This window comes from Myxine glutinosa, chromosome 1 (genome assembly GCF_964187855.1).
Source record: "Myxine glutinosa chromosome 1, kmMyxGlut1.1, whole genome shotgun sequence".
In the NCBI taxonomy this organism is placed as follows: Eukaryota; Metazoa; Chordata; class Myxini; order Myxiniformes; family Myxinidae; genus Myxine; species Myxine glutinosa.
This window is the reverse complement of record NC_136261.1, coordinates 216,990,434-217,002,367: the sequence shown is the minus strand read 5'-3', so window position 1 is coordinate 217,002,367 and position 11,934 is coordinate 216,990,434. Positions and strand designations below refer to the sequence as shown.

The 11,934-nt window shown below is 43.4% G+C and overlaps 2 protein-coding genes across 5 annotated transcripts in view; one reads left to right on the top strand and one right to left on the bottom strand.

Moving 5' to 3' along the window:
• Positions 1-11,934, top strand: part of LOC137433961 (uncharacterized) — a 148,267-nt gene that overhangs the window by 116,474 nt on the left and 19,859 nt on the right. For both annotated transcript variants that reach the window (XM_078783717.1, XM_078783714.1), the window contains exons 20-22: positions 3,208-3,349; positions 6,659-6,929; positions 11,716-11,840. In XM_078783717.1, coding sequence (XP_078639843.1) covers positions 3,208-3,349; positions 6,659-6,929; positions 11,716-11,840 — 538 coding nt within the window. The remainder of the gene's footprint in view (positions 1-3,207; positions 3,350-6,658; positions 6,930-11,715; positions 11,841-11,934) is intronic.
• HSPBAP1 (HSPB1 associated protein 1) overlaps positions 8,553-11,934 on the bottom strand; it is a 48,929-nt gene continuing 45,547 nt past the window's right edge. For all 3 annotated transcript variants that reach the window (XM_078783724.1, XM_068126500.2, XM_078783731.1), the window contains one exon: positions 8,553-9,099. The gene's annotated coding sequence lies outside the window, so the exon portion shown is untranslated. The remainder of the gene's footprint in view (positions 9,100-11,934) is intronic.

The following is an 11,934-nucleotide window of genomic DNA, read 5'->3' as shown; positions in this document are numbered from 1 at the left end:
GGTCACAGACAAACAAACGTACAAACGTACAAACGTACAAACGTACAAACAGAGATTACTGGAATTATAGATAGATAAACCGGAGAACATCAAATTCAGGCCAATAAACATTGGCCCATATGCAATAGTATTCGGACCGGAGGCAAGACATATACAGTGTTTGACTTTTGCGCAAATACGACTCGCACAGCATAATATCGAGCAATACATTTATGCAAATAAATCATCAGCTATTGGAGTTAGACTAAAATCGTAAATACATAAATTGCTGGACAAATTACCTTGAACAACATGTTGTCTGTTCTAAAGCTATATTGTCATTACATCCTTGTAGTTGCGTACATGTTAGATATATGAGAGGTGCGCGAGTCACAAGTATAACACATTTGTATAAACACTCGGTATTATATTACTAATTATTATTACATGGAAGCGTAAGATTTATTATACAGGCATACATAACTTTTACAAATAACACTGCATGTGATGAAATGAAAGTTCGCCTCCTTGTTGAAAATATATACATAATTGGTTTTTGTCCAATAAAAAGGTGAAGAACACTGTATATTTCTTGCCTCCGGTCCTAAATCTATTGTATACACAAAGAATTAAGTTAAGCACCCCCCCCGTTTTTTTACAACCTCGCACATTACAAGTTTGTTGTCGTCAAAACAGTGTAATATACCCATGATATAGCTATATTTTCAGGAGAAGTGATATTATGGTCACATAAAAACATAACAATCATGCCGTTTTCAATATTTTATTCTGAATAATTTAAGGTGAAATTTTTTGGGAATTTTAGGCATATTTTCACCTCAATTTAAGTATGGAGCTATAGGTCCATCACGGACAGTGTGGATGACGTTTATGTTTTCTAACGTACAGTCATTGTTCTGAGAAGACCTCTAGCGATCTTTGCGTCAATAACGTGTGTAGGACCCACGTGATCGGATCACTGACTCAACCCTACGTCTCATAGACCCTGTAAGCCGTCGTATGCGTTGCTGTGGCAGGTTGAACCCCCTCGAGCACGTATGGGACATGTTGGGACGACAAATTGCGAAGATGGTCCCTCCAATAGCCAATCAGGATGAATTGGAACGTGCATTACATCGGGAATGGAACAACCTGCCACAGCAACGCATACGACGGCTTACAGGGTCTATGAGACGTAGGGTTGAGTCAGTGATCCGATCACGTGGGTCCTACACACGTTATTGACGCAAAGATCGCTAGAGGTCCTCTCAGAACAATGACTGTACGTTAGAAAACATAAACGTCATCCACACTGTCCGTGATGGACCTATAGCTCCATACTTAAATTGAGGTGAAAATATGCCTAAAATTCTCAAAAAATTTCACCTTAAATTATTCAGAATAAAATATTGAAAACGGCATGATTGTTATGTTTTTATGTGACCATAATATCACTTCTCCAGAAAATATAGCAATATCATGGGTATATTACACTGTTTTGACGACAACAAACTTGTAATGTGCGAGGTTGTAAAAAAACGGGGGGGGTGCTTAACTTAATTCTTTGTGTATATATGGTCTAATGGACCACCAAAATAAAAATGGCGCTTTTGTCAAGCCGTTCCCCATTTTCGATAAATATGCTGCTAAGCTGCCTGACTATACACCTATGGTGTACATGCAATGGGCTGAGAGATGTGTGGGAAATGGGAGGAGAGCATGCTGTTATCTTTACCTATAGCATATAATATTCAGAAGGCTCTGGATGGTTTCAACATGTTTTGAATGTCATCATGATTGTTGGAATCGTGTTCCTTAAGCTGAACACTTTCTCGAGAACATCAAATTCAGGCTTGCTTATTACCTTCGCAGGAGGAGAGGGTATTGCATTTGGGTCCGTTTGTTACTTGCCGGAAAAGATTCCGGCAAGTATGTTGATCGGTTGGTTTGTCTGTTTGTTTGCAGTACTACGTCTACACCGTTGCACGTAGAATCGCCAAACTTTACACACATATTTGTCTTGCCCTGGAATAGACTGTGCCCAATTTTTAACTCTCTCGGCCCAAGGCCTCCATTATGACATCATAATTCGATAATTCGACAAGTACAAAACTTCATCCAATCAAGATGCAATTTCTTCAGCGCCATGTCGGCATAAACTGGTGGAGAAAAAAAAAAATAATGATGACGTCATCGGTCACGTGGTTCGGCCGCCATCTTGGGAAAACCGAAAAACTTTGCACCTCTATATCTCCGAAAGTGCTGAATAGAAAAAATTGAGACATGGCTCATTGTAAAGAACTTTTCGTGGGGAATAAAATATGTTAATGATGATGTCATAGGTGCCTCCATGATGCCGTCATAATTCGACAAATACAAAACTTCATCCGATCAAGATTAAATTTCTTGAGCATCATCAAGGAATAAATTAGTTTTGAAAACAAATAATGATGACGTCATCGGTCACGTGGTTCGGCCGCCATATTTGTCCAAAATGGCCGATAAAAAAGTACACCCCGGCAAGTCCTCGGTCTCTGACCGATTTTTCATCTGTTTGTTTGTCTGTTTGTCCACACAGAATAAATATTATTTTATCGGCAACATTGGTCCGATTGACAGGAAATTTCCACCATAGGTGCAACTCCACCTGTAGAATTTGATAATTGTGATAAATGATAATTATGACGTCATAGGACATGTGATATGGGCGCCATCTTGGAAAAACCGAAAAGCTTTGCACCTCTATCTCCAAAAGCGCCACATAGGAAAAATTGAGAAATGGCTCATTGTAAAGAACTCTCCATGGGGAATAAAATATGTTAATGACGATGTCATAGGTTCCTCCATTATGACATCATAATTCGACAAGTACAAAACTTCACCTGATCAAGATAAAATTTATTGAGCGTCATCTAGGGATATATTGGTGGAGGAAAAAAAAATGACGTCATCGGTCACGTGGTTCGGCCGCCATATTTGTTTTTAACACAAAAGCCTTAAAAATCACTGAAAATGCATCTTGGCGAGGGTCTGCAATCTCTATTGCTCTTTCTTGTTGATGTCTTGTTATAGCAAGAGACAGGGTTGCAAATGTGTGGATGCAATTTCATCCTCCACATGTTTATCATGATACTTGAGTTGTCACATATTACATCTTTCAGGTAAAACACATAGCAATTAAGCCGAAGCCCATCGTTTAACCATTGATTTACCGATTTCCATCACCAGGAAGGGTCGCGGACGGCCTGATTGGGCTGTGTTTGGCCGCCTTTCCCAACACTCGGAGACTGTCCTGTTCAAACGCAAGTTTGTGAATTGGCAAGAAGCAGCCATGAGTGTTGGATTGCTTGAAACACTCACGATGACAGTGGTACGATCTGCTATACACACTTCTCATTGACATCTTTTTAATGTTCAAACTAATACAAGCTAAGTATAGAAGGTACAACTTTGTTTATATACTGAAACGCAAAAGAAACTTACCACCTTTGAAACCTTTAAATATCAACAATAACACTGCGTGTAGTAAATGTGTGAACTTATTTGTGGACAATAGTGTCCTCACTGTCAGACAAAACGGTCACGGATGGTCACTTGAACCTTCAATGGTCACTTCATAGCACAGCTGTTGAACAGCCGTTTTGACTGTCAGTGATTAGCCAAGGGGTACAGGATGATTTTAATGAGCTGCACGTGATGTCTTGATATTGGCTTTAAAAAGGCCAGTGCAAAATGGGCATTTCAATCAACATGCCACGATTGTCAAGGGATCAACGGCAGCGTGCCCTGGGCATGCTGCAAGGCGGACTGAGCTACCGTGAGGTGGCACGTCGCCTTGGCTGTTCACACCAGACGATATCAGCCGTGGTGGACAGAGACACCCTCCACAACTCTGCAGATGACAGACCTCGATCAGGGAGGCCAAGTGTCACCACTGCAAGGCAGGACAGGCAGATGGTCCGAAGTCACCTGCGGGATCGATTCCGTCCAGCATCCTGCACTGCGGCAGAAACTCCGGGGCGTGCAAACCCATGGATCTCCAATGATACTGCACGAAGACGACTGCATGACTATGGTCTGACTGCCAGAAGACCATACAGAGGCCCCGTGATGACGGCTGCCCATCGCCGCAACCGACAGAGATGGTGCCAGCAGCATCAGCAGTGGACCTTGGCGCAGTGGAACGAGGTCGCTTTCAGCGATGAGTCAAGGTTCTGTGTGGACAGTCCTGATGGGCGTGAGCGTGTCTGGAGAAGAACTGGCGAGCGATATGCCGATTGTTGCGTGCGTCAAACCAACAGGTGGGGTGGCCCAAGTGTGATGGTGTGGGCCGCCATATCAGGCCGGTACAGGACGCCACTGGTGGTTGTGGATGGGAATCTTAACGCCCAGCGGTATGTGGATAACATCCTGCGACCTCATCTGCTGCCATTCCTGCTAGACCACCCAGAACTGAGAACCTTTCAGCATGACAACGCTCGTCCCCATGCTGCTCGCTTTACCACTGCATTTCTCCAAGGCGAGAACATCAACACCATGCAGTGGCCTGCGCTCTCCCCTGACCTGAATCCCATAGAGCACCTAGGGATGAGCTTGGGAGACACGTAGTTGGCAGGGCCAGGACACGGGCAGAGCTGCTTCAGACATTGAGGACTGAGTGGGACAGAATCCAGCAGCAATCCATCCAAAGACTGGTAGGCAGTATACGCCGACGATGCACTGCCTGTATCCAAAACAATGGTGGCCACACACGCTATTGAAAGGGGACTGACATTGCACCCTGTGCTGTTCTGTACTGTAGAACAAACTGATGAGATGGTGTATCTTGGTCAAAAACTTGACATGTCATCAATAAAATGCCAATGTTTCAATTAGCAATTGTTGGTTTGTTTTATTTTGAACCGTTACAATCTTATTACATTTCAAACAAGTGGTAAGTTTCTTTTGCGTTTTCGGTCTTTTTGAAGTTGGTCAAAATGGTCAAAATGGTCAAATCTTTCGGTCAAAATGCCCATTTTGCACTGGCCTTTTTAAAGCCAATATCAAGACATCACGTGCAGCTCATTAAAATCATCCCGTACCCCTTGGCTAATCACTGACAGTCAAAACGGCTGTTCAACAGCTGTGCTATGAAGTGACCATTGAAGGTTCAAGTGACCATCCGTGACCGTTTTGTCTGACAGTGAGGACACTATTGTCCACAAATAAGTTCACACATTTACTACACGCATTGTTACCTTCGCAAAAGCGGAAGGTTATGTTTTGATCGCTGTGTATTTATTTGTATGTCTGTGTGTGTGTGTGTGTGTGTATGTTATTCGCATAACTCAAAAAGTATTCAACCGAATTGCATGAAATTTGGTGGGATGATTGGTTATTATACGGGACACATTTGATTAGATTTTGGGAGCAATCGGGTCAAAGGTCAAGGTCAAGGTCACGAAAAGGTCAAAATCGTATTTTAGTACAGTACAGAACAGTAGCTGCGGCGAAGGTATGCGCTCTACCGAGTGCCCGTTCTAGTTATTGTTGATATTTAAAGGTTTCAAAGGTGGTAAGTTTCTTTTGCGTTTCAGTATATATACTCATACCGTTTCCTTTAAAACCATACATTGCCCCTGATATTTTCAAAATTTTCTTTTAGATTTTATTTTTGGAAATAAAACACCAGCCGGTAGTAACTGTGAACTCGTTATGCATTTTGGCGTGATCCATCAAATAAACATCTGTACCATGTTACAAGAGTGGCTCGAATTTGATGTGGACTTTTGTTTACTTCACTTAATGTGCAGTGTTAGATAAAAGATCTACTTCTGTGAAAAATGTCATTGGATCTTCCATAGGGATATATATATATACACATCATAAGGCCCAATCACGTTTCTCACCCATAAATGGAGGTAACAACCAACTAGCTCTGACCTTATCAATTGTGCCCAGCTGCGGCTGGGATTTTATATAATTAACCCCCTGCTCTTTCAGCCAAAGATGGCTGCATAAAACAACGAAGAAAGCTCATCAATTAGTAAGCCCTTCACTGTTTCAAACCAGACATGGGTTTCTCTAAAATGTAGATATTCACATGAAGCATGTACATATATGTCAACAACTGTAGAGAAACCCTGGTCGGGTTTGAAACGGCAGAGGGCTTACCAATTGTCTAACTTTATTGGTTGCTTTTTGCAGCTTTCTTTAACTGGAGGAGTAGGAGGTATATATTATTTATATATACAGGACCCAGGGTTAGGTTAAAATTGGTAACATTCATTTCAAGAGACCGGCGGAATTAGCATCCTGACTGGGGCGCGTGATGGGCAATTCTGCTCAGGGGTCTCATGTGATTTGGCTCATCATGAGGGAACTAATTACATCCCATTGTCGATGGGTCAACGTTGGAAGACCTGGTGATGTGACTCTACATATATATATATATAGTCACATACAGTGTGTATATATCATGTTGACTCCAATGACTCGTAAAATAATTCCTTAATTATCTTGATAATCTTCTCAGATGTTGGTGCGAAATATTTTCCTTGTTAAGCTAAAATTAACATCTTTGTCTTGGCTTCTAAAAAATATAAATTTCATATCATGTTAAAACAAAACATGCCTACTTTTTTATGATTGTGTTACCTTCATTTATCAATTATCTTGTTCTATTTATACTTTCCCATAGCCAGCAGAACTACAACCTTACAATGCAAATCAGATGCTCCTGGGTCGGGGCGAACTTTCTGTACACTTGGTTCTCTGGGGGGTCGATGTGGGCCGAGGCCGCGGCGTGGCTCGGGCGAGGGATGGTACAACCTACGAGTTGGCCACACTTGGTGTTGCGGCCTGGCACATCCTGGATTACGACTACAGCCGATTGCCACGTCCCAGTGTGGGGCAGTTCCATGAAGGGGATACCTATGTTGTAAAGTGGCGATGCTTGCTCATGCCAACAGGTCCAGAAACTTTCTCTGCCTGACACACACACACACACACACACACACACACACACACACACACACACACACACACACACACACACACACACACACACACACACACACACACACACACACACACACCTGTGCATTTTATGTACACACATTAAACTTAACATGTTGTACTGTATATTTTATACACACATATTGTCATGTTCAAATGTTGTGTTGACATGGACCACTGAACGGATAGGCTGAACTGGCTTTAACTCCTTCATACCGTATTCAATTATGGCGGACTTGAGTGTGCACGTGTGGTTGTGACGAGAAACACGAAAACCTTTGCTCCTTTAAAACAAACGGGTGGGTTTATTCCTGAGCACAAAACCAAGGGAAGATAGAATCCGACAGTGCGGAATTCGACAGCGGAATGGAAGGGAAAAAATAAAATGCAACAAACAAAAAATAACTATGTACAATGAGGTAAAATAAATCTAAAGAAATCTAAGGCGCCTCACTGTGTGAACTCAATCACAGATGGGGAAATGGAACAAAAACCAGGTGGCTTATCTCTTTGTAGTGGTAGGGCCGTTGAAGGAGGGGTGGCGTTGAACAGCCACGAGCAGGTGATGAGGTGTTGAGGAGATGGTGAGGACAACGAACAGGCAGCACACAGATGAGAACAGGCGCAGGGAAAAGGCAGGCAGGACAATCTCCTCCAAAAGCTCTCCTCCCAGTGCGAGCTAGAAACCCTCTCTGGCACTCTCCAAATCCCCTATGAATTCTCCAGAACTCCTCAGAATCAGCGCAATCCTTCCCCGCACCAAACCCGTGTGACACAGGCTCCTCCCCTCGCTCACCGGGCAACTCTCCACCCGCCGAGGCGCTCATTGCTCTGCTCCCTTCAGGAGATGACCGTCACTCTGCCTCCCTCCCCCCCTTGCCTGGCAGAGCACGCTTACGACCTGCCTCGCTCTCTTCTTTTCTTTCCTAAGGCTACCCGGTCACACCCGTAGACATGATATAGGAGGCTTTACACACGGTCCTTTTTACCTTAAACCCTAGCTGTGTATGACAACATACCACCCTACATATGGTGCATGTTCAAACAAAACATTCCTCAAGCTGACATGTTCTAACAACACATATTATACATGACGTTGTTGTTGTTGTCCACCCTACATATGATTATTACACCGAGATTGGCTAACTCCTTGTATACGGACCATACTACTCTATAAAATTATATCTGTTCTCAGGTAATCTCTTCTCTATCCTAACCACCTTCAAATGTAACATGTTCTGCTGTATATTGTATGCACACATATTATACATGACGTTATACACGCACGCACGCACGCACACACACACACCTTTCATCTGTTCTAACATTCACCCCAAAGTTAGAGGTACATTTTGACTTGAGCATCCTTTAGTCACTGTTTTGTGGAGAATACATTTTCTCTAGGAGAGAGAGCGGAAGCCCATTGTGAAAATCTACGCATAGCTTCAGGCGTTTGTGTGACCATGTTTTTGTGAATATAGTTTTTACCATACACAAGGGCTTGTTGAAGAGTAATGCCTCCTATTATATTTGTCCAAAACAGTATTCAAAAGATATTGAAATGAAACAAAGTCAGATACTAACATCAATCTTTATTCTACCTTGGTGCAAATTTATTTATCAACATAATCACCTCTGCAAGCCACACATTTCTGCCAATGTTCAAATATTTTTTTGATGCTGTCACAATACAACTGTGTGTCCTACTGACTTAACCAGCACTTCATATTGGCCTTGACATCATTATTGGATGAAAAATGTTCTCCACAAAGGTGTTCCTTACGTTTGGGGAAGATATGAAAATCTGACGGAGCCAGGTTTTTGTGTTGTTGACCATTTTTGGTGGTGCTCCATTGACCATCTCTTACTCTCAGGGTTGCAATGGTGCATCCAACTCACACCTCCAGTACTCACATCTCAACCCTCATTTCCAGTCCTTTCATTTCCAGTCCTCTCGTCCGCAGTCCTCTAGTTTCCAGTCAGTCAGCACATTGTCGTGCTGCCCTCTGCCATCTTGACTAATGCAGCACCGAGACATCTAGTATCAGAATCACAAAACTTCGCACCCAATGGCAGGAAGAATTAATGTACGAAATGCACTTTCTTTCATCGGAATATCTTCACCTGTTTAGGAGAAAAGATCATGATGCATTACTTTTCAACATGCTCTTGTAAGTATATATAATTGTGAAGATCTTTTTTGAAAATTATATATTTAAAATTACAGCAAACATTGCATGACCTGGACTATTGTATCTCATACATATAATTTCTGAATGTTCCTCATTTATACAAATAAGTTGCATTATCAATTTCCTTTGGTATTGTGAATGTTTGTGCCAAAGATGGCTAATCCCCACTCTAGCAGGGAAAATGGCCTTAAAATGCCTGTTGTTGTGTTGTTGTTGTGCCAAAGACTGGGTGAGTTATCGTCGGCACAGTGGCCAAATTACTACCAGCATCCGTCTATAAACCTAAAGGCCTAGCCAGCCTCTAGACGTCTAGAGTCTAGACGAACTCTCAGGCGACATTGAGGGGTCCTGGCCCATTGTTCATGAAATTATCCTCTCTACAGCATCCGAGACAGTCAGATTGAGTTGGCCACGGAAATGTCCCTGGTTGGCGACTGATTCCCTGGCCATTATTGATATGACGAGGCAACCACGACTTAAAGAAAACATCCCAGAAAGAAGGCTTCCCAGAGGGGTCTATCAGGCGAAGACCTTGACTCTTGGTATGGACACCTGGCCAAAGAAGCTGAGGAAGGTATCCATAAAAATGACCGTAGACCTGTCTTTCAGTCAAGCCAGCGCATGCGTACTGTTCGAAATTCAAATAAAAACAAAAACAGCATTTTGATTATGAAGGCAAGCGAGACACCATGCCACATCAATGAGGAAACCCTCAACTGCTAAAATAACATTTTTGGCAGACTTCCTCCACGCTCCACACTGCCACGACCTGGAGGAAAAGGCCCCCATAGCTGACGATGACTTTACCATGTGTGTGGATCCTCCATCCTGGTCTGAGGTCCCTTGTGTAGTGAGGAAACTCAAAAATGGTCGAGCCACTGGATGTCATCTGCAGAATTGCTGAAATGTACCGAGACTCCAATTTGTGAGGCATTACACTGCCTTTTCAAAAATGTCGGGAATTCTGGGCATGCTCCAGCAGAGTGGAGGAATGGCATAATAATCCCTATCTACAAAGGAAAAAATCCCCTGCCCTAACTGCAGTAGCTATCGCCCAGTCACCCTGCTCTCAGTCCCTTGGAAGGTATTTCCTCATGTTCTTCTGAACCGTATTCATTATCTTCTATTACAACATAGACACCCCGGACAATCTGGTTTCACCCCAAACAGGTCCATGACGGATGCCACGTTAGCCCTCCACATCCGCATTCTTTCAGAATTGCATCGGGAATTTCAGCACCCATTAAATGTGGCGTATATCCACAGGATATTGATTGGATATCCCTATGGAAGGTGTTGAGAGGCAATGGAGTTCCGTTATCACTTCTCAACCTGATCCGGAACCTCCACGAAGATACAACATCCTGCATTAGAGTGGAGACGGACTTATCACCACCTTTTCCTACATCTTCTGGAGTTTGTAAGGGCTGTGTCGTTGCTCCATCCCTCTTCTGCTGCGCCATGGGGTGGATCATGTCAAGGTGTGCAGATCAGCTCAGTTTGATGTTGGTAGAGAAGTCATCAACAATCTAATCTATGCAGATGATGATGCCCAATTTGTGAGATACCCTGTCCACTGGCCAGCCATGTCCAACCACTTTTAATCGGTTGCTGAAAGTCTACGCCTCAAGTCCTCATGGCAAAAAAAACTAAGGTTCAGAATGTTGCCATGCCCCTACTAGTCTACTACCCCCCTTACCAGTACCTACTACCGGTGTGGTTATGGAGTCAGTGGGTCACTTCACCGACCTGGGCTCCAACATTCATTCTTCTGGATACTGCAGCCCTGATGTGCATATATGAATCGGCGTGGCTGGCTCTATCGTCGTCTGGAAACTGAACGGTCTTAGTTTACCATCAAAACTCCGCTTTTACAGAACACGCGTCCTACCTGTTCTCCCTCTATGGTTGTGAGACACTTTTGAAAAAAGGACCAGGACACTGCAATCTTTCCACATGTGATGTCAACCCCACATCCTTGGGGTTCGATGGTATGACTGAGTCTCAAACAGGACCATTTGTGAGATCACTGGACTTGGCCCGATCATGCTTGATATTTGTAAGGAGACGCCATTTCCTGTTTGGAGATGTCAGCCATATCTCCCTGGAATTTACCATGAACCTTTACCAAGGTAACCATGAACCAATGAGATTTGCCTTAATCCACGTCAACGTTGGCAGAAATCCGGAAGACCGATAGTTGTGGGGGTTGCTACGCCCCTTAGTCAGGAATGTACAGTAGTAGTAGTAGTAGTAGTAGTAGTAGTAGTAGTAGTAGTGGTAGTAGTAGTAGTAGTAGTAGTAGCAGCAGCAGCAGCAGCAGCAGCAGCCGCCAGTTTATGAAAGACTTGGGCCAAGTGTACCCAATCTTGGAATTGCCGACATCAACCTAATGAGAAAATGGTGCAAGGGGGAGAGAATATTGTGAATGTTTGTAATAAGGAACGAGAATACCTTGGAGATGGATTGCATTTTACAACGATGGGTAAATGGTTATTGATCTTCTGGCACCGAATATAGTTTGTGAGCATTGCGTGTCTGTGTGCAGATGGGCAGGGTGCTGGCACAGAACATTGCGCTTACTTCTTCTGGCAGGGCCGCCATGGTACGCTGACTGAGCGCATGGCACGTGCAGTCCTCTCCTCGGAGCTGGAGGCAGAACCTGGACCACAGGTTAGCCGAGAGGGTTGTGACGTCTGCTTGCATAGTATAAATCTGATAATTCTGCGTTCACGCTCTAACTGTGATAGCTTCTTCTTTTGTATGC